This window comes from Mugil cephalus, chromosome 21 (genome assembly GCF_022458985.1).
Source record: "Mugil cephalus isolate CIBA_MC_2020 chromosome 21, CIBA_Mcephalus_1.1, whole genome shotgun sequence".
Lineage (NCBI taxonomy): Eukaryota > Metazoa > Chordata > Actinopteri > Mugiliformes > Mugilidae > Mugil > Mugil cephalus.
In genome coordinates, this window is record NC_061790.1 from 6,413,937 (window position 1) to 6,435,064 (window position 21,128).

Genomic DNA, 21,128 nt, shown 5'->3' on the forward strand with positions numbered 1-21,128 from the left:
CATTATATCAAGAATGTGTTTGTATTTAATTCATGCAGATCCAGTTCAGTGCAGCAACTATGAGATCAATGCTAAAACACATTAATTAATGTCATAAGAGGTGACCGTCTGTCTCATGTGTAACTAACATCGTGGTCACTGCAGTGACATGACAAAACAAAGGACAATTTCTGCATTAGCACTACAAAGAGAATTAAAAAAAAAAAAAACTTCATCCTAAAATGGCTTAATAAAAGATTATTAACCTTTGTACGGTATGCAAAAAAATATTAGTGGTGGTACTATGTGGCATAGTATTAAGTAAATGTGAAAATAGTGATACACTGTGTGTATGGGTCAGGATTGAAAGCTTAGATTTAGTGATCTCAAACTGTGGATGTGCTTTGGGAAACCTCCATGGAATTAACCTTTCCTTCCACCTTTCCACTTCCTCTCTGGGATTTTTCACCTCACATGCAGCCAAAGGCCACCTGCCGCCACGGCCAGTGTTTATCCAGAGGGTCGCTGTGCCAAAGTAAATGTCCTCTTCAAGTTCTGCTAATCACTGGGCAGGTCAAACAGCCTGAGATATTAATCCTGAGGCGAGTACTTATTTACTTGCTGGCAGAACAACGTGGTTATGTGGTGGTACTAGGCCGAGAGAATCAAGGACACTATAACGGTGTTTCATTTATAACGCTGTTTCTTTATTTAGACCGTCTGACGCACATGTGGACGTGTACGTGGGGTTTAGATGATCTGGTCGGTGCACTTGCAGGAGGCGGGACACCATGAGGCCACGTCCGAGTTGCTGCAGCCCCATTGGTTCTTCAGATCGGGACAGTTGCTGTACTGATCGGTGTAAGGACAGGGGTTGGCTGAGAGAGAAACGGAGAAGGAAGCTTGAACAAACTTGAACAAGTGAAGAAAATACAGCTTGCATTTGACTGTGAATAAAGAACTGCTGAAGATTACAGCCGCAAAATAATATCTCATGTCTCCAAAGTGTCATCCATTAAATATTAATGACATTCAGCAAGTTATAGCAATGACTGGTAAATAAAGACCTTTTTTTGTGGCAAAGTGGACACGCACCAAGTTGAACTCAGTCATGTATGAAGCAGTGATCATTTTTAGCAACTGATTAACACAGAGTTCCCCGAATGTTTACTGAAGAGGAACACCTTGCACCTAATTCACCATGCTGATTGTGAGTTCGGAGCGTCAGGTGAACACAGAGGTGTTGATGACCATACTTTATTTTCAAGCAGACGGCAAGAAAAGCCAGCCCTGCCCATTAACAGCAACATATTTGAAGCACTTATGACTGGATTTATACAAGACGGTCCTGGACCGTTCTTGAGTGTCAAGCTGTCAGCTACAAATAAGGAGCTCCTTGGTCACACAAAATCTTTGTGATGTTATTATAAATCTTTCCATCTACCGTGAGTTAAAGTTAAAAGATACTCTCCTGATCTTCCACTAAAAGAACCCAGTGTATTTCCACCTCATTATAGCTTATGCTATAACCGAATAAAAAAACATATTCATGTGAACTTGCTCTTCAGAGGGGATTTGCGTCTGGAGGCAGACATGAGCTGGTTGGGTCTCACGTAGTAAGGCCTAGCAACATTTTTCCTTGCGTGCTAATTATATAAAAGGTAAGTAAGGAGAAAAATGAGCTTCCCACTTTTTTTTCTGTGGGTTAACCAACAGATTTCCAAACTGCTTCGCAGAAATGCTGTAAGTGTTCAGTTTAAACCTTTGTTGGACTTGATTTCATGTATTTTTTGCTAAATCAAATGTGTTTTTTTAAACGCTTACTCTCTTATTGTCGACTAAATCAAATGAAACACTCGAGAACTCATTTCTGATCATCTCTGCCTCTGCACAAGCTAATCGGCTGCTACTTTCACTGACAGAAACTGCAATCATCGCGGCATCTCCCAGCTTTTCGTGTGTTACGTACTGCACAGTTTGTCGTCGCAGGCGTGGGGGCAGTCGCCGCAGGAGGGTCCGCTGGTGTAGGGGTGAGTGTACTGGTAGTTCCCACTGCAATGTAGGCCACACCATTAAATATTAAGCTCAACAGCAAAGACGCAGAGAACCAGCCCAAAGATGACAATCCTCAGACAATGCAAGACGCTTCTGAATGACTATTTAATAGCCACTCGGGGAGATGTAGGAAGACAAATTAGATGCAAATTGCACATTTCTCCTCATGACACACATTACAGAGCTTTTGTTGCATCCACTCTGTTATTCGTGTTGACAGAACTGCAGGTCAATCACTTCGTGATAAGTTGTGTGTATTTGAATAGCTCTTAGGTTATCTTATCATGGTGAGAAATGTACAAATAAAAGATATGAAGAAGTTTATTCTGGTCTGTACTTACGGGGGGCAGTAGTGGCAGACGTAGAAGTACTTGTACGTAGAGTTGGGGCAGTAGGCCAATGCGCAGCCAACCTGGTTAGACCTGTACCAAACAACCTGTGCAGACCCAAAATAATGATCAGTGGCATTCCAGTTTATAGCAATGTTTTATTTCCTTAGTGGGCAGTGGCCAGTTTACACCTAAATGAGTCTAAATTAATCCGTTATATAGATATATAAATTAGCACCAGACCTGGGTGAAGTGTCCGACCACTCCTCCGTTCACAGACCCGACTCCGTACTGCCAGTCCTTCACCTCGTCGTACCAGTCCTGGATGGCGCTGGTCCAGGTGTCCCTGGAGCTGGACATGTAGAGATTCTCCCCACAGCCGCTGGCTACGGTTAAAGAGGAGGCAAAGGGAGATACTTTGGTTTCTGTCTGACTTCTTAAACCCCAAAATCAGCTAAAATTGCAATCACACATGAAAGAACATTCATCACCTTCACTGTAGAGTTTATTATAAAGACTGAATCCGTTCCCCTCAGACGGAACATACACATTTCTTATCCTTTTTTTTCTGTTTCCTTAAAACATGATCTCGTGCAAAGCAGAAATGCCTGTATTTAAATGAGTCTATCGGTGCGTTAGTGAAATCCCAGAGTAAACTGCTAGCTTGGGAGGCCACATGTTTATCTGCCATCCAGTAGTGTAGATACGGTGGGTACAGTGTATTTAAGAGCTGCTAACTCCAAATAGTTTTGTATTTTATATATATATATGTATATATATATATATTTTTTTTTTTTTTTGACAGTCACAGGATAGTTTAAAAGGTAATTTCATTAGACATTAGACTTAGATTTAAACAGACTTTAAATGATCCACGAGGGAAATTACTTTGACACTGTAGCTTTGTTGCATATATATGTGAACACAAGAAATATAAAATAAAATAAAATAGTCAAAAAAAACAACAAACAAATCCAAACTAACTCCTCCCTGTGCACGTGAAGTGACAGTATGAAGCACTTTTTTGTGTTAGATATCAAAAGAGGGAGAAACTCACTGCTGATCTTTCTGGAGCTTTCAGGGCTGTGACCCATGGAGCAGGTGTTGGCCCAAACCTGAGCATTTTTTGCAGCCTCACTGTTCCAGTTCTGTGGGGAGCAGGGGCACAGAGCGGCCATTAAACCAGCACATGCAGACAAGTGAAAAATGCACCATGAACAATGTTGCACATGATTTATGCTGATAAGCTATATTAACTGACAGTTCATGCTCAGAGTCATTCAAAATGACAATATTAATGTGCAGCTGTACCATTTTCAACATGTTGCTAGCAGTAGGCTGGACGCTCCTCCTCAGGTCATTATGCTTGTCCACGATCTCAGTCTTCTCTGAAAAAGTGGGGGTCAGGGCAATGCCTAAATGGATAAAGCAAAATAAAAGAAACGAAAAATGGTGAGCACGAATGAGTGAATGGTTTTGCAAAATTAGAATAAGTGAAGATGTGAGAAAACCAACAAACACTCACCATCCTTCAGGGATGATTTTCAGAGATGAGAGGAAGAAAATAGAGGTTATTTAAATGCAGAACAAATGAAAAAACAAACCAAAAACGCGCAATGTCGTAAGGGTGGTGTGATCCTATCAGCTGATGTTACTGAAGCGTGACCGTCTTGTCACATACACCGGTCTCGGTGAAATCAGTCACCCCATCGACGGCGATGGGACGTTTCGAGGTCCGTGTTGATGGACTGAGTTAACTTAGGAGAAACATTCACAGCCACACTGAACTGAACTGAACTGAACTGAACTGGAGTTTCCACCATGCTCTTCGTTGATTGACGTGAGCTACGTCAACCTTATCATGCCCGGTTGTACGGCTGCCACTTATTCTCACATGAACATAATAGAGGCCAGATGAAACTCGAAGGTCACACGGTGTTGAGAAGCAAAATTGAACTTAAACATATGGCTAATTTAAACATTAAAAATTAAACAAGAGCTCCGGAAAACGCGTCTGTCCACGGTGAGAGTGCCGCCACTCAACTGACCTAAGAAAACATGGCGTCGTCTGCTGGCGCTGCTACTCCCCTATCTGGGCAACAGATGCCGTAAAGGTGCATTTTATAATATAAACTGTTACAGTACGAGTATCATCTAACTATTATCTACTATTATCGTGTCTGAGAAAAGGGAAAGTGGTAACCAATTATTAATTGTAAAGACACAATGAGACACCATTGAGCTATCAGGAGATTATACTTACTTCTGCCAAAGTGCCGGGCACCTGAAAGATGGCGAAGAGGCCCAGAACACTCACGAAAGACAAGGTATGCATGGTCGAGTCCAGCACTGGTAACCTCTTAGGACCACGGGAGTGATTTATATAGGGAGGACTGCACGGACACGTCACAACTGGACAAACAAATTCAAGGGCATCCGATGTTTCAAACGACCAATCTGAAGAAAGCACCTGAGAAACGTCCTTGAGGGATGTGAGGAAACCCGCAGGTTTATATTTACACTGTTCAACTGTGATAAAGGGTCCTTAGGCTACTGAACACTACACCCATTAGGCACTTTAGCTATAGTAGACTGCTTATAGTAGTACACTTAATGCAGTTCAATACCACGCCAAAATAGACAGATTATCTTGGCTTAACTTTATTAATCCCACCAGGGGCAATTGGTTTGACAGTTTGCATATTATTACACACAATACACACACAATAGAAACAGTTGAAAGTAGAATAAAAAAAGCAGGCTGGAGCAAGTAAAATTCCAAGGAACACAGTGGAATCAATGGTCAATAAATAGAATAAATAGATACAACTAAACTAACTAAAAAAAAGTGCCCAGATAAAGAGACGAAGGGCAGAGAGAATAAAATACTTTAAAAGAAGGTTTGTCTGACAGAAAGGTAGAGCATACTGATGACCAGAGGGCAACAGAGAAAATTCACTGGCAAGCACATGACCAGGAGAAGACAAAATGTCCTAAGAGTTTGTTGGTCACAAAAGTTGGTCAAGTCCCAAAACTTCACTCTTGTGATGTTGGAACATGTTTTTATAATGTTATGCAAGATTTTTTTTGTTTTTTGCTCTCTCAGCATAAGACTGGGAAACCAGCAGATGAGAGAGAAGCCCAGGAGACTTTCAATAAAAGAATGATAAAAACGACAGAGGATAACAGGACTGACTGAGAAAGAATTCAGTTTGTGGAGTAGATGAATTCTCTGTTGGCCCCTCTTCACAATATCTGCAGTGTTCACATCAAATTTGAGGTTCTCGTTAAAAAAAATAGATACTTATATGAAGCAACCTTTTCTACCAGTTTACTGTGGATGATGCTGTCTGCAGCTGTGTTTTTGTTGCATCTAAAATCAATTATGAACTCCTTAGTTTTGGATATATTTAAGTATAAGACAGACTTTAATGATTCACAAGGGAAATCAATTGGTCAAAGTACCATAGTTCATAGAAAGCGATGACCTGTTATACAGCTGGAGAGAGTATGGAATAAAAGAAGTTGTGTAGCGTTCACTATGGGAGCGGAGCTGAATTAGTCTGCTGGAGAACGACCTCCTCTGATGTTTGGTGTAGTGGATGGGATGGATTGACCAGTGTCCTCCTGTCCCTCACTGAGACAAACGACTCCAACTCCCTATCAATCACATGTCCAGCCTTCCAGGTCAATTTGTTGATCCTACTGATGTCTTTTTCGCTGGCACTACTCCGCCCAACAAACCACAGCAAAGTACAGGGCACTCACTATAACAGCCTAGAAGAAAGACTCTAGTAACTCACCGCACACATCGAAAGACCAGAGTCTACTCAGGGCCTTCTTGTCCACAGCATCACTCTTGTCCCTCCAGTCCAGCCTGTTGCTCATGTAGACTCCCATGTACTTGTAGCGATCCACTACTTCCACCTCCAGAGCCTGGATGGTGATGGGCTCCACTCGTGTCCTCTTCCTCCTGAAGTCAGTGACCACCTCCTTGGACATTCAGGAGTAGGTGGTTTGCCTGGGACCACTTCACAAAGTCAGCGATCAGTGTCCCGTAGTCCACCTCCTGACCATCTCTGATACACCCTACCACTGCAGAGTCATCATAGAACTTCTGCAGGTGGCAGGACCCAGAGCTGAATCGGAAATCTGAGGTTTAAAGAGTGAACAGAGAAGGAGATAGGACAGTCCCCTGTGGTTATATATTAGTATCTCACACTATTAGTATGAGATTAACTATATTAAGAGGTGTTAAGTAGTAGTAGAGTGCCACTACGGGCTATGATCACAGCCATAAATATAGTTTAAACTTTTTCAAAGTGCAAAACCACACTGTAGTCTTGAAGGCAGAATGTGTTATGTTAGATTGCACCGGTGTACATAATAAAGTGGCCAAGAAAGCAATACAGTATTATCCTTCTTTGAAAGGGTCACGAAGAGGAGAGGACGTGGAAACCCAAACAAAGCACGGTATCTAAATTAAACTAAATTAAACCTTGATAACATGTAATCTAAATCATTAAAAAGTTAAACTAAGATACAGAGCACCGATAAGATTGGCCTTCTGTGAACCACAGTTGATCAGATCCTCGCAGAGATAGAACCTCAAAATATATATTGGTAAATAATCTTGAGGTTTGTATATAATTAATATGCAATTGGGGGAAAAAAAAGGTATAATACAAAATGTGATTTCCACCTCACGTACAAGACTGAAATGTTGTTTTACACTTTAAAGAATCACTGTGATGAAATGAAAAAGCAGTGTTTGCATCCTGAAAGAGATGCTAATGCTACTGCCAATGCTCCTACGCTAATGCTTATTTTCACTTAAACCGGAAAGGTTTAAAGTATTAGAATATATCGTAATTACAAAAGGAGACCACTGCAGCACCTCATCTATCTATATGACTCCTTTGAACTTTAAAGTTTCGAAATGCTTTGTCCATTTTTATCCATCTTTTTTAAAATTTTCTCCTCAAACCTTTTTGCCATTTTTTCCCTCAAGTTTCTAGTGTGAGGCATTATAGAAACTACCATGCTGAGGAAATCCCAGCCTCCTATGCTATTTCTCTCACGCCCATAACTAACCCATTTACCGCAAGGCAAAAAAGTATATGTAATTAATAATTGTTAAATTAATTTTTCATCTACTTAGTTTTGTTTATTTTGTTTTGTGAGATCTCATGTGCTAATAGTGCACTAGGAACTCTCCTAATGACGCTCATGTCCCTCTACTCAACTCCTAAAAGAAACAAACACACAAACAAACAATAATTCACAAATATCTTTTCTCTCAAGTCGATATACATACACACAGCTGACTATTTATCTGTAATATCACTCATGTTCAGGCCTATTAAACCACAGATCCGCGTACGAAGATTACCATCTTTGTTAGAGGTTACCGCCTCTTTCACATGTTTTACCCAGTTCATGCTATGTGCATTAACGGGCGAAGGTTAGCGACTTCCCCTTTAGAGATAACCATCTCTATTGTGTGTGCATTGTAAGGTTATGACACAGTATCCATAATGTAGCACCCTTTCCCTTCTCAGCCAAGTTCGTCAGGAACTCCCTGTCTAAGCTTAGAACCAACAAACTTTAACCTTAATCCGTGTGTCCTCATAATTTAACTCCCCTTCACTTCCACACTACTTAATTGTACTGTGTTTACTAGCCAGTGGGTTTGACTAAATAACAGAAACACTTAAGTGATCACTCATAGATTCTCAGTTATCTATTCTTATCTACTCAGTTATCTATCTATTCTTTCTCCACGTAACAAAGTGTCTCTTAAGTAAATGACCATAATTAATAGATATTTATAATATAGACGTAGTTTTAATCTAGAAAAAAAACTCTTGTATTTAATATTATATGGTAAATATGAACTTGCTTGAGGATTGTTTAATTTTTCATCCCTCCACACTCTTTATTGTTAAATGGCCTTTTGATTTGGGTGAATTAATTATGGCTCTGAATTAATTTGAGTAGTCAGCTGTATAAATGAAACACCATTTGTACGATTGAACACTTGCTGGAGGCATTTGAGAAGCTGTTTGAATGCCTTTCATTCTTGCAGATTTAATAACGGCATCTATATGAGAATGGTTGTTAAATATCTTGCACGTTTGTCATTTAAAATGAAGCACAACAGGTCCAGCTGCCTTTGCTCGTTTGTCTTTTTGAATGATGCAGTTAAATTATCATAAATAGCATTCATTGACATAAACTGAACGGCATAAGAGTCATGAAGGGGTGCAGGACTGTTATATCAAATTAGTTTTCACCTAATGATGTAAACCGGTGCAGTTTTAAGTGAATGCATTTTTTCAAATGATCTGCATATTTCTATATTTTCTGTGTCTAGTGTTTGCCTGTCATTCATTAACACAACCCGTGTGTACACTGTGTTGATCTGCTCCCCTCCTGCGATAAACACTTGTAGGTACAACCTCCACTGAGCACGCGCAGAGCCTCGCAGACACCATCATCGTCATCATCAGCATCCTCATCCTCATCCTCCTCTTCTTCTTCTTCTTCTCTCAGGTTGAAGTGAGCGTCCTCGTCCACAAGGAGGGAGCTGAGCTGGGTTTGTTTTACTCTCGTCTCCGCTCTTTTTTTTCTCCCCCCTCTTCGCCGCGTCAAAACAAACAGGACGGAGGGAGCAGAAGCCATAAGATGAAGAAGCGCTATGTGGACGCGAGCAGGCTACGGAAGATGAAGAAGCTGAAAATCACGGAGCGTCTGTCCGAGAGGTAGCTACCGACAGAGCCGGGAGCCGCGTCGCCCTGGCGGCTGCTTTTGTTGTGGTGCCCGTCTCCGTCTTTGTGTGAATTTCAGCCGTCGTCATCCTGCTCACCTGTCTGCGTCTCATCCCATCACCTCACCCCTTGCCTCGCATTTTTAAAATAAAACCCCTCCGCAGCTTTTTATTGCGAGGGCTAAATAAAGGAGGCGCATTGACGCGGAGCCGAGTTACTTCAGCCTGCGTTTGTTTACAGATGGAAAAAACAGAAATCTGTGCAAGTTGACGTCGGCCTGCTTTCCCTCCAGTCTCCTTCCGTCTGCATTTGCACTGCCTCCTCCACACTAATTACATGTATAATAAAAAAACACGAAAGTTGACCAGGAAATATCTAAAAAGCTGCGTTTATTTTCCATTCGGGCGCATTAAAATCATCTTATTTTACGCTTAAAATCAGATTTTAAAGCGTCCAGACGGAGTCCAGACAAGAAAAGACCAGCAGAGAATAAAGAAACCACTTGTTTTGATTGTGCATCTTCTCACTAGAGCCAAATAGTCTTACAAAAATATTAAAAAATAGCAAAATGTGCAATATTTGCATGTCTGCCTTTTTTTAAGAGAAATACCTGCTAAATTACACTTTAGAAATTTTTAATTTGCATAAAGAATTTTATTTTATTTATAATGTTGTTTTGATCCCTTTATGTCTTCACTTGCTATTAAAGGATAATTTTTTATTTTTGTTGTGTTGCCATACAGCAGGAATAATTAAAATAAAGTCTTTAGCCTAATTTCTTGTCCGTCCTCACTATTTGATGTGAAATATAGCCTTTTATTGTTGTGAATTAATTTGTGTACGTGAGCTATATTACAAGGAATTTTCATTCTCCAAACATAACATTTATGACATTGTATTTATAAATAGAGATTAACTGGTAAATATCTTGCACAGTAGTAAATCCACGTGAAATTAACTGTATCGTCTTTATTGGCAAAATTAAAGGGCAGATTTGAACTTGCCTTCAGATGATGCTGCGGTGCGCCCTCCCTCCCGCCCCCCCCTCTCTCCTCCAGATGAAATATTGCCATGGTTACCAAACAAAGAAGGGGCGATGTGATAGCAGCCTATGGATGAGCGGAACAAAGGAGGAAACCACAGCTCCTGTTTGGCTTGTGGTCGCCTAATAAAATGAATGAGGGAACAGTCATTGTTCTTCGGCGCCTCGACTTGAAAGGGGGGGGACAGTATTTTTAAGACGCAGCTGCTCAATTATAGGTTCAGCTCCGCGTACTCAATTTCCACTCTTGTGCTGGGTTGTGTTTGTATTTAAAGAGACCTAGCTGCGTCTGAATTGTGTTTATTTACCAGAGGAAGAGTGGGAAGAACGCACATTATTCTGACTCATTTTATATATAATTATTCTGTTGTTCTATTGTTCACATCTTCTGCGTCTCTTTGCAGTGCGTACACCTTCCTGAAGTTTATGGTGATGTGGACGCTGGTGCTGCTGGCAGATTTCATCCTCGAGTTCAGACTGGAGTATCTGTGGCCGTGCTGGCTCTTCTTCGGGAGTGTGTACACCACTTTCCACTGCCACGGGCTGGTGAGGACCCCCGCTGTGTGATTTCATATTCCGTGCAGTGCCCCCGATGTTCATAATCCAGCCGCTGTCTGCTGACATTTTTAACACACAGCGAGCGACTGCTGCTTTTCTCGTGCTATAGACGACTGAATTCAATGCATCTAACTGAAATCACTTTGCTTTTTCTTTTCTTTTTTTTTTGTCATTTTCAGGTTATTTGTGTCGTTTTTGTTTGTGCTGCCTTCACTCTGGACATCTTTTGTTTAATTTTTGTTCCTTTGCACTGGCTGTTCTTTGTGGCGAGCACCTATGTATTATTCAATTACATATGGCACACAGGTGAGTGTGTTGATTATTTATTAGACATTACATTTATAACAAAAATAACGACTATTCTTTATATTGAATATACACTGCCTTTCTCGTGACCTGCACAGAATTTGAAGAAACAAGCTGTGACTGTATTTTTCCCGCCTAATTATTTTAATATTTCTCCTCAGAGAAGGGCATCTGTATATCCACGGTGTCCCTGTGGATTCTGCTGGTGTACACAGAGGCTTCGCTTCGACTCAAAGACCTTAAAACCTCCCATGCCAACCTGTCTCATCTTTTTGCTGCGCACTGGTGTGTTGATTTGGCACAAATAAACCTTAAAGAAGAAGTTGGAGCATTCTTAAAAGGGATTTATGTTGTTAACTCATTTATTTTACCTACACTTTGTCTGCATCATAAATTAAATCTATAAAATGCATCTTATAGACCCCTTCATGGCCCACGTCACTGTGACGTCAGGACGTTAGCTGGAGGCAAAACATGGGAAGCTTGAGGTGAACACTGTCACTGTTAACCATGACAGTCGTAGACAACTTTGGTTTGGCTTTGGCGATTAAAAGAAAGGAAAGTGACACAATTAACAACACAGTTTTTATCAGGCCAGATTAAAATGTAATGCATCATCAGTTTCAGCCTGGATAGAATTATGGGTATAATAAATTGTGGCTGAAATTATCTCAAGTTAATCCTCATTCAGGATTCTTGTTACATGTTAATGCTAATGCTAACAGCTAGGTTACACAGCGTTAGCTGCGTGTTTTAGGGGCATCCACGCAGAAGTTGCATTCACTACGTTACCCTCCACAGTGGTTCCAATTACTTCTTGTAATATTTTTGTTGGAGAGGATTCACTTCACAAAGACAGACCAGACTTCGACACCTCTTTGTGTCCTCCTTTGGTCAAATTGTCCATCCAGTGAGTGAGAGTGTAGGGGTCGGTAAGACTCACGGTCTCAGAGTGATACACTCACTCTAGTATATTCTCTAAAATATGCGTTTTCCATTCGTGCCAAAACAGTCCACGGAAATATGCTAACGGCGTTTGAGATGTCTTGCATCCAGTTAAGCCCCGCCCCTAAAAAAACATCACATTGTTTACAAACCATCAAGGGGTCTATTAGAGCCAAGTGTGAGGCGCTAGATGGAAAATGAATCATTAATGTCAATAATTAATTAATGTCAGATTAGGTTTTTAGTGATTAACCAAGCTGTGTAATTATCTTATTAATAGGGAATATATAATCCTCCTGTGTTCACTTTCAGTATCGGATATCCAGTTGTTTATCTGGGGTTTGACGCCACCTGCTACTTCACCAACATCTTCAAGCTGCGCATCCAGAAAGCCGTGCAGAGCGAGAACGACTTCCACATGCACCTCCTTCAGCACTCGCTCCCCCCAGGCCTGCAGGTTTACCCCAAGACTGGCACAGATGGCAGCGGTAAGCCGGGCGCACCTGCACCATCCTTTCATTCGCGCTTTCACTTCAGCCACCGCTCTCGCAACCCGGCGGGATTTTTATTTTTTATTTTGGTTGCAGCCGTTCATGTTTCTCGGCTGACTTCGGAGATTAGAGGTTCCAGTATCTGTGGGTGGCAACCTCATTGTTTCTGATCTCGTCTCGTGCCAACCTCTCAGTACAAATATGAGATGGTTTGAACAACATTTCTTTTGGGCTGCGACAACGTGAAATAGAGGCAACAAAGGACTGCAGATGGAAATGGACCAGGTTTGCGTGTTAATTGCCAGGGACTAGTTTTAAAAGCTCTTGTGTACTAAGTGTAGGAAGAACTGAAATCTACAACAACAACGAAGAAAAAAAAACAAGATGTACTGCACATTTTAAAATAGAAATCCACAGAAATCTATTAGATTTGGTGCTTCACTCGTGTTAATTAGACACTGAGAGGCAGATTTGTTGAATGAGAGTGGCCTTACACCAAACATGCTCCTTAATTTGATTTGTACACATAAAAGATGATAACAGAACTAAGGCTGCTGCAAAAAAAACACGATACTGAGATAAAGCACAATCTGAACCAGCTACAGACACGATAAGGCCGACATTTGCTCATATTAATACTCTGGTTTAACACAGTTTAACTTTCTCAGACCCTGCGTCCTCCCTCATTTGTGGTTTTATCCTCTTTACTAGATACTAGTTGGTGTAAAAACATTTCAGTGGATTCATTCTACAGACGATCATGTAACAAAACAAAAGTTTTTACAAAAACTACTTCCTGTTCAAAGATGATGCTTGGTTTTTATAGTTCCTAGGTCCTACTAAACCCAAATAAAGAGAAATGGAGGATTTAAAAATGCATAGCAAACAAAAGTTCACGTCAAAATCTAAGCAGCAGACTCCAAAATGTTGTGACTTTAACCGGCATTCATGTGTAAAATCAGTGGACATTAAACACCAGAGAAGGTCTGTGCTGCTTACAGGGACCAGTGGATGTTAATGAAACTCAGCGAGTTGTAGCAATGATGGACAAGGCGACAGCCGGTTGATTGACGTGAGGCAAACACGAGAGTTGCTGCGGGGAAACACCGTCCACATGACTTTGGTTCCTGCCACCAAACTCACCAAAGCGAGCCGGAGGCTTGGAAGCGTCGGGTGAACCCAGATGGAAAGGTGGCAGAGTTGTCAGAAGAGCTAACTCCGTCCGTTCATGTTCCGCTTGTTTCACTTGAAAATATTTGGGGGATCATATTAGCGATCAGAGTGACTTTCTACCTGGACCAGGCTTTGGGTCACTCACATACTCACATCTTTTCTTTTTTTTAATTTAAATTAGGGACATTATAAATAAGGTAAATATTCCAGATGGTAGCTGAGGCTAATCTCCATCTGTTGTCCCTAAGGCAGGTTGATGTTCATAAAAACATGAGAAAAAAAATACATAGAAGAAAATGTTGAAAATATTGTGGGAGGATGAAAAAATGGACAATTTTAGTGATTCCTGAGTATCCATTCATTAGTGACCAAGATAGGAAAGTGACCAGACTTATTGCACTTATTTATTACTGCCTTACTGGCTGGTTCCATGGTTACAGGACGGGGTTGATCTGAGCCACGCCCTCAGATCCAGGTGGCACTGTATCAAACATTTTAAGGGATTATTTTGTTGCTAAGTTACTAATAGAAGACAAAAAAACCCAAACCAGATGTTCTTTCAAGAAGGATATGTTGATGGACGAGCTACAAAATTTTCCTGTCTCTTCTTTTAGGCTCTAAATGGAAGGTCAAGCCAGAGTCAAGTCAGTATCAGTGTCAGAACGGCGCCGTGGTGGCCCAGGATGAGGCGCACACCGTGGACTGCCTCCAGATCCGCAGCGAGGCGAGAGCGGCGGAGAAAGGGTCGCAGGAGGCGAAGTCTGCCGAGTCGAGCAGACGGCCGTCGTCGTCGTCGTCATCCAAGCCCGGTGCGGTCGAGTCCAAAGATCTGCCTCACGGCGGGGCGGCGGGACCAGAGTCATCTACAGCCCCCGAAAACCTACCTCAAGAGGAGCACGGAGGCAAGGCCGCGCGGGCGGCTAAGAGCTCCTCGCCGAAAGCCCGCAGGGCCAGCACGAACACGCCCTCTCCGCCCGCAGGGAGAACCGAGAAGAAGCAGAGATCCAGCTCAAAAACAATCAGCCCCAACAGGGATGCAGCAGACAAGAACTCCACAGCGGCTCAGAATTACCACGCAGAGCAGATAAATAAGTAAGTCGACATTAATCGGTGTTCTCGTTTCAGCGCGCGGTTGTTAGATTTGCGCTAAAAGCCTTTACCTCTCAGGATGGAGCAGGAGCTGAGGAGGCTGAAGAGCGAGCTGCAGACGAGTAGGCAGAGTGAGCAGGAGCTACGGAGCCACATCTGCAACCTGACCAACAGCGAGAGGAGCCTGAGACCGGAGGTGTCCCTGCTCAGACAGTCCAACATGCTGCTGCAGAGCAAGTGAGTGGTCCTCCGAACTCGCTGGGGGAGAGCTCGTCTTCCAGCTCCTTCTGAGGGGCTTTTTTACACATTACGCCAGTCTATAAATAACAATGAGGCTTGAATGCGGGCGGAGACGCTGCCAGAACGTATTAGGCATGCAAACAGCGTTTTGGGTAGACAGCTATTGGACAGATTTTTAATCCTCTTTTAGAGCAAAGTGCCAATTACTATCACACAGACATATTTCATACTGAGGAATGTGCTGTAAATCTGTCAAAACACCATCTGCGCTTTGCAGCTATGTTTTATTTTCATCGTTGATTACTTCTGCTGATTACTTTCCTCCTTGCTTCATTAATCAGTTAATTGTTGTCAGACATAAGTAAAAAATTTTCATCACGTCTTCGCCAAACCAAAGTCAGGAATCAAATTGCTTCTTCTGTTTCATTCAAGGCTAAGAGAAAAAAACGGCTAATGATTGATTAGCTCTTCTTCAAAGATAGACGTTAGGTTGCTTTTCTGCAATAGAAAAAAAAACAAAAAAAAACACGTTGCTCCACTTTCCACATTTCTTTCATGTGCGAAAATGGGTTAGCACGTTTAAAACAAATAAAAAAGTGCTGTCTCCTGAAACATCAAAGTCTCATCCACCAGCCAGAGGCTTGAAAACGTGCTTCAGTTTTGATCAGGAGCATCAGATTTGATAAGACGTGCCCCAGTTTTTAAAGGAAGGTGCTCTCCAGCTACGAGGATGAAGGGAAACATTATTTAGAATTTTATGTGTGTGTGTTTTTGCAGCCTGCTGACGCTCATCTCAACTCTCAACCCACTTCTTTACGGTATTTAACGTCTTCCCCTTCAGGATTTTGTGCCTGAGTAAAAACAAGCAGAGGGACAAGCAGACCAGTGCGATGCTGGAGAAGAAGACCAGAGCAGAGGCAGAGGCCAGACTGTCTGCTGAGAAGCAGCTGGCTGAGCTTCAGGCTCAGAAACTGGAGGAGGCGGCGAGCGCAGCGAGGAGTCTCACAAACAGGTAAACCACACCTGACAGACCTTTTAAGTTAAATCCCCCGTTAGTAGTGGTAGTACTATTAAATGCCGCTGTGAGTGCAAGGCCAAACGCTAGAAGACGTAGTTTGAAATGTGCTTGTTTGCTTTCTTGCTGGGAGTTAGATTAGAAAATCAACACCACTTTTTACATCTTTACGTTCAAGTGGTGGCTGGAGCCTGAAACCCATTAGCTTAGCTTAGCAGCTAGCTTAGCTCTGATCAAAGTTAATAAAATCCACTGATCTGCAGCTCAAAAGCTCACTACCTTGGCTCTTGGCTGTTTTCAAATTATTTATTCTTCCTCTAGGCAGGAAGTAGTCCAGGAAACTGCAGTATAGATTTGGGGTTTTGTACAAATTAAATGTTGCTAGCGGGCAGTGGGCAGTCCAAGTTTCTCGAGGCCCCCAGTTTAAAAACTGTGCAAAATCTGTCATAGGACATTGCAAAATATGCCAAAGTTAAACCATACGAGGGTCCTATTTGTCATTCTTTTGCATATTGGTGAGAACGATCTCATTTAACTCTCTGCAAGCAGCAAAATAACAACAAATAAACAACAATTCACTTTCTTTTTCAGTCAATATCTGATTGTGTTGGAATTTTAAAAAATGCGAATGCAGATGTCATGTTTCTTTCTGTGTAAACTGGTCTTCATTTCCAGCGTAACCTTCCCTCTGACCCTCTCACCTTAATCTTCTCCGTCTCCTACACCAGGCAGGAACACTGTGAAACCCAAATGTTAAGGAAAAGAGTTAAAGATCTAGAGACAGAGTACAAACAACTACAGCTGGAGTATCAAGTGAAAGAGAGTCGTGTGGTAGATCTAGAGAGTGATGTTGAGGTATCTTTCTACTCTATCTTGGGAATGAACCTGTGAGTTTTCAGTGTCTTGTGAGTCTGAAGTGGTCCAGTACTTGGTTGTCTTCAGTTTGGTTGTGAGCTAGTTTTTGCTGTTTGCGTTGTTTCTGATTTTGTGTGTGTTTTCTTGTTTTTGTTGTTGATTCATTTGAGAGCTGACTCATCTGGAAACATTAAGTGTTTTTTATGATGATGATTTATTTCGGCCTGCGGTCGTACATATTGCACTTTGTCATCACATCAGTATGCAGTATTGTTGTTTTCGTGTGACATCGGGTGTGTGCAGTGTTGTACCGTGTGGTATTTGGTGTCATTTTAGTCTCCATGAAGCATGCTCAAGCAGAAGCAAGGTCTTTCATAAAAACATTGCACTGTTTATAAAGACCCCCTGAGAACAGATCACAGAAAAGTTAATGTTAACACAGAAAGAATCATCTTTCACAACATTAATGTGCAGCTTTTGTGTTTTTTGAATGGCTTGCCAGTTCATCATCAGTGTGTGAAGATGGTGTTGTCCGTGGTGCATTGGTTACCTAAGGGATAAAGATACTTAGGAAACCAAAGCAATAACTCCAAGAAATGTTGGATATTTTTGCACATTTGTTCTTAATGCTTTTTGTTTTGTTTTTGTTTTTTTCTTCTTGGTACTCAGGCTCTGGCAAAGTACCGCTGCGTGGAGAAAGACACAGACATGCTGCTGTCCACTCTGTCAGCCATGCAGGAGAAAGCTCAACATCTGGAGTACAACCTGAGCGCTGAGACTCGCATCAAACTGGATCTGTTCTCTGCTCTGGGAGACGCCCGCAGGCAGCTGGAAATCGCCCAAGGTTTATACTCGTCTTCTTTAATCATTTCTCCTGTAATTGTTGGTCTGGAGCTGTTGGTCTGTTAAAGGTATAGCTGTAAAAAAGGTAGCATTAGATTAGATATTTATTTTGAGAAACGAATATCTGATGAGACATTCACGGGAATTCAGATGCAACAGCACCACCATGTGGCCTTTGAACACTTTACACTGTGACTCCGCTCTTTTACCACTTCTTTGCCTCAGGACAGATGTTTTTGAACCAGTTGTACTATAAATTTAATTTAAAGGTTACTGATTTGGATGACACACACGCACACACATGTTCTGCATGTGTTTCCTAGAAAGCTCATTATTATTTTAGATTTGATTTGATTTTAGTGATTTATTCCAAACATGCAAATGATATGAATATATGAGAAAATAAACAGAAATGATAATACAAAAAAAACAGACTGTCGATACAAAAATAATAAAAAAAAATCGGCACAATAATTTCACAAAGAGAGAAAAGAGATTAGAGCTCAGGTGGTATATGATGTTTTTTGAAGGTTTAACAGCATCTCTTACTTGTTTTCACTAAAAACTTCCCCGTCCTTACGTGAACCTGTCTCCGTCTCTCAGATAAAGTGATGAAGCAGGACAGGGAGATCAGCGAGATGAAGCAGAAGATCGCAGAGGTGATGGCGGTCAGCCCCGGCGTGTCCTACATGGCTCCCCGTCCTCAGGTGCCTCAGTATCTCACCAAGCTACTCAACACCGAGCGCTACATGCTGAACCCACGGGCGCTCATGTACCAGTGTCTGAAGAAATAAAAGGATGTCTTTGAGCTTTGACGCGTCCTCTGAACCTCCTCGCCAGACCGAGGGGTGGAGTTTATCACAGAGGTTAACGACACAACGCAGAGTCACTTACTTCCAGCCACGAGTGGAACCAGAGCGAGCCTCCACGAGTCAAAATGCCTTCTACTGCACTGCTGGTGCTAACTTGATCTTATTTATATACACACTTCCTGCTTTCCTCTCACATCAAGGGTCGGACAGTTACAGTCCCAAGATAAGGTCTCTAATATGCAGAGCTGTTCAAGGCACAACATTTTTAAGTAAAGGTGTTTTTAGTGTCATTAAACACACAGTCAGGAGTCAGCAGACAAAAGCACAACATCATCTGTGTATTATCTGGAGTGAACATCTGGAGCTGGATGTGGATATTTCTTCTCCAATGTTGGAATAGTCAACAAATCATTATTTAAAGAAACATCTAGCTGCCACCAACAAGTATTTAGTGAACAGTAATTCCTGGCACTAAAGGAAAACCAATCCTTCAATATTATTCCACTCATTATAAGTACTATAATAGGGAATATACTCACCTTTACAGAACTTTCTTGCTGCAATATTGACTAAAGAATTCAGCACTGTAAAGTGTTGCTTTTGATTATCTTCTGTCCTTTTGACTCCTTTCATCAGAATGAAATGATCAGCTAGGTGTTTTTCACCACAGACTTTTGGTTTTGTCTCAGTAGGAAAAGCCACAGGTGTTACTAATAACATCAAGTGAGCCATGATAGTAACAGAGCCCCTTCACGGTTTGTAAACAATGTGACATATTTTGAGGGGCGGGGCTTAGCCGGAGGCAACACATCTCTAACACACTCTAGCTTGTAAACGCCAGTTAGCATATTTCAATGAGCTGTTTTGGCAAGAACGGACGAGGAAAATTAATATTTTAGAGAATATATGAATACATTCACTCCCTGAGACTGACCTTATACAATGTCACTCACTGGATGGATGATTTGACCATACAAGAACACGAAGGGGACGAAGTCTGGTCTGTTTTTTATCAAGTTTCTCCTACAAAGATATTAAAATAAGTAGGTGTAACCACTGTGGAGGGTTACGTAGTAAATGGAACTTCCGCTTAAACACCCCTGAAACATACAGCTAATGTTGTGTTACCTAGCAGTTAGCATTAGCTTTAACCTGTAATAAGAAGAATCCCCCAAATAATGATTAACTTAATGTAATTTCAGTGTTTTAAGCGTGTTCAACCAAAGTTGTCTACGACTGGCAGTGTCTGGTATGCAATAAAACTTCAAGTTAATTTTTTGGCTTTTTCGGTTTTTGCCCCCAAAATACAGCTAGACGACATTTTAATGGTTGACAAAAACAGTGTTCGCCTCAAACTGTTTTGCCTCCAGCTAACGTTGTGATGTCACAGTGACGTAGGCCACGAGCGTGCAGCTAAATGGAATTCAGCCATCATTCGTTTGGGTTTACACCTGTGCGTTTTTTCTCCTGTGAAGTATTTCGCAGTTCAAACTGGAGCTGATTTTGGTATTTTATGTTAATTTATATTAAAATCGTATCTCTGTTTGCATCTCAGTATGATTATAGAGATCAAAAATTATAGTATTGGATTATCGCCAAGCCCTAGTTAGCTGTGTTTATTAACTGAAGTTGAATAAATTTTTATTGGATAAAGTACAAATATGAGGTTCAATCAATATTCTGTAATACATTTCTCTAAAAGTGTGACATACTTTGAATTTTTGAGGCAAGTATGCAACAAGATGTTCTTGTGTGTGCCTGTAAATAGAGAGCTGAGGCTATCTGTGGTGAAATTAAGACAAAATGTGTCTTGGAATGAGACCACTCAGAGTTGAAATATTTCTATTTAACAGGACGTCGTTATTGTATGAGGTCCTGGAGACTTTGAAAAACAGTTAAAGTGGTGTTTTATTGTGGGAGTAGACCTGATAACGTTGGGGGAGATGCAGTAGAAGAACAGCTACGTGTTGATGTTCAGCAGCTGTTGGCAATTTTCTGAAAACCCGAGACCGTGTGAAGAAGCGAACTGACTGGTTGCCGCTTTGTGTGATCGGCACAGTGGAAGTGTTAATAACAAGGAACGACCAAACATGGCTCACGAATTTAAATTACTGTGCCTATATACATTACTTTCAAACTGGGAAGTAAAACAAAAATTTAATGTGAAAGAGTAATGTGTTTGAATTGAAGTGCTATGTACTGTTTTTGTAGTTTTTGTTTCTTTTCTTTTTTTACTCTCATGTACAGAATTGAAAATGCTCACGCAGCTGAGAAACACTCATGAACTGGATGTCGCCATTTTGGTAGCTTTTTATTTAGAGCGTGTTTCTAGGGTGTTTTATATCAAAAATATTTTTTAGTCTCGCTGTTCTTCTATTATACTGCTGTAATTTTGTACGGCAATGTGTTTGTCAGCATGAAACGTGTTTTATTCAACTGTTATTGGAGCACACATTGTGACTTTACGTACATGGATATACTTATACAAGGGCTACAGTTTCTTAACATTTTGAACGAATAATTGTTAATTCAAACAGTGACGCTCTGTGGAAAGAGGTCACACTCCTGATACACCAGGAATGGGTTTTGTATAAATGATTTAAAGTATTGAATTTTGTCTCATTTG

At 41.2% G+C, this 21,128-nt stretch overlaps 2 protein-coding genes across 2 annotated transcripts; one reads left to right on the plus strand and one right to left on the minus strand.

The window, feature by feature from the left end:
• Positions 1-664: 664 nt before the first annotated feature.
• Positions 665-6,380, minus strand: LOC124999121 (cysteine-rich venom protein-like). Its single transcript, XM_047573892.1, has 9 exons — positions 6,167-6,380; positions 4,627-4,775; positions 3,889-3,892; positions 3,675-3,778; positions 3,421-3,511; positions 2,607-2,749; positions 2,376-2,470; positions 1,949-2,031; positions 665-857 (listed from the first exon to the last, which is right to left on the minus strand). The coding sequence occupies exons 1-9, from the start codon at positions 6,363-6,365 to the stop codon at positions 730-732; spliced, it is 996 nt and encodes a 331-aa protein (XP_047429848.1). The 5' UTR covers positions 6,366-6,380; the 3' UTR covers positions 665-729.
• Positions 6,381-6,518: 138 nt separating this feature from the next.
• On the plus strand, positions 6,519-21,124 carry si:dkey-12h9.6 (macoilin-1). The gene is made up of 11 exons (XM_047573891.1): positions 6,519-9,127; positions 10,580-10,721; positions 10,913-11,039; positions 11,201-11,324; positions 12,297-12,472; positions 14,263-14,740; positions 14,816-14,974; positions 15,819-15,989; positions 16,721-16,847; positions 17,517-17,691; positions 18,294-21,124. Exons 1-11 carry the CDS (start codon positions 9,051-9,053, stop codon positions 18,482-18,484), a joined length of 1,947 nt encoding a protein of 648 aa, XP_047429847.1. The 5' UTR covers positions 6,519-9,050; the 3' UTR covers positions 18,485-21,124.
• Positions 21,125-21,128: the final 4 nt, after the last annotated feature.

Coding starts and splice junctions, on each gene's coding strand:
- LOC124999121 (XM_047573892.1), bottom strand. CDS start 6,365: ATGTCCAAGGAGGTGGTCACTGACTTCAGGAGGAAGAGGACACGAGTG. Junction 3,512..3,674: donor CTAGCAACATGTTGAAAATG/GTACAGCTGCAC, acceptor TGCTCCCCACAG/AACTGGAACAGTGAGGCTGC. Junction 2,750..3,420: donor AAGCTCCAGAAAGATCAGCA/GTGAGTTTCTCC, acceptor CTTTAACCGTAG/CCAGCGGCTGTGGGGAGAAT.
- si:dkey-12h9.6 (XM_047573891.1), top strand. CDS start 9,051: ATGAAGAAGCGCTATGTGGACGCGAGCAGGCTACGGAAGATGAAGAAG. Junction 11,040..11,200: donor CAATTACATATGGCACACAG/GTGAGTGTGTTG, acceptor ATTTCTCCTCAG/AGAAGGGCATCTGTATATCC. Junction 17,692..18,293: donor GCAGCTGGAAATCGCCCAAG/GTTTATACTCGT, acceptor TCCGTCTCTCAG/ATAAAGTGATGAAGCAGGAC.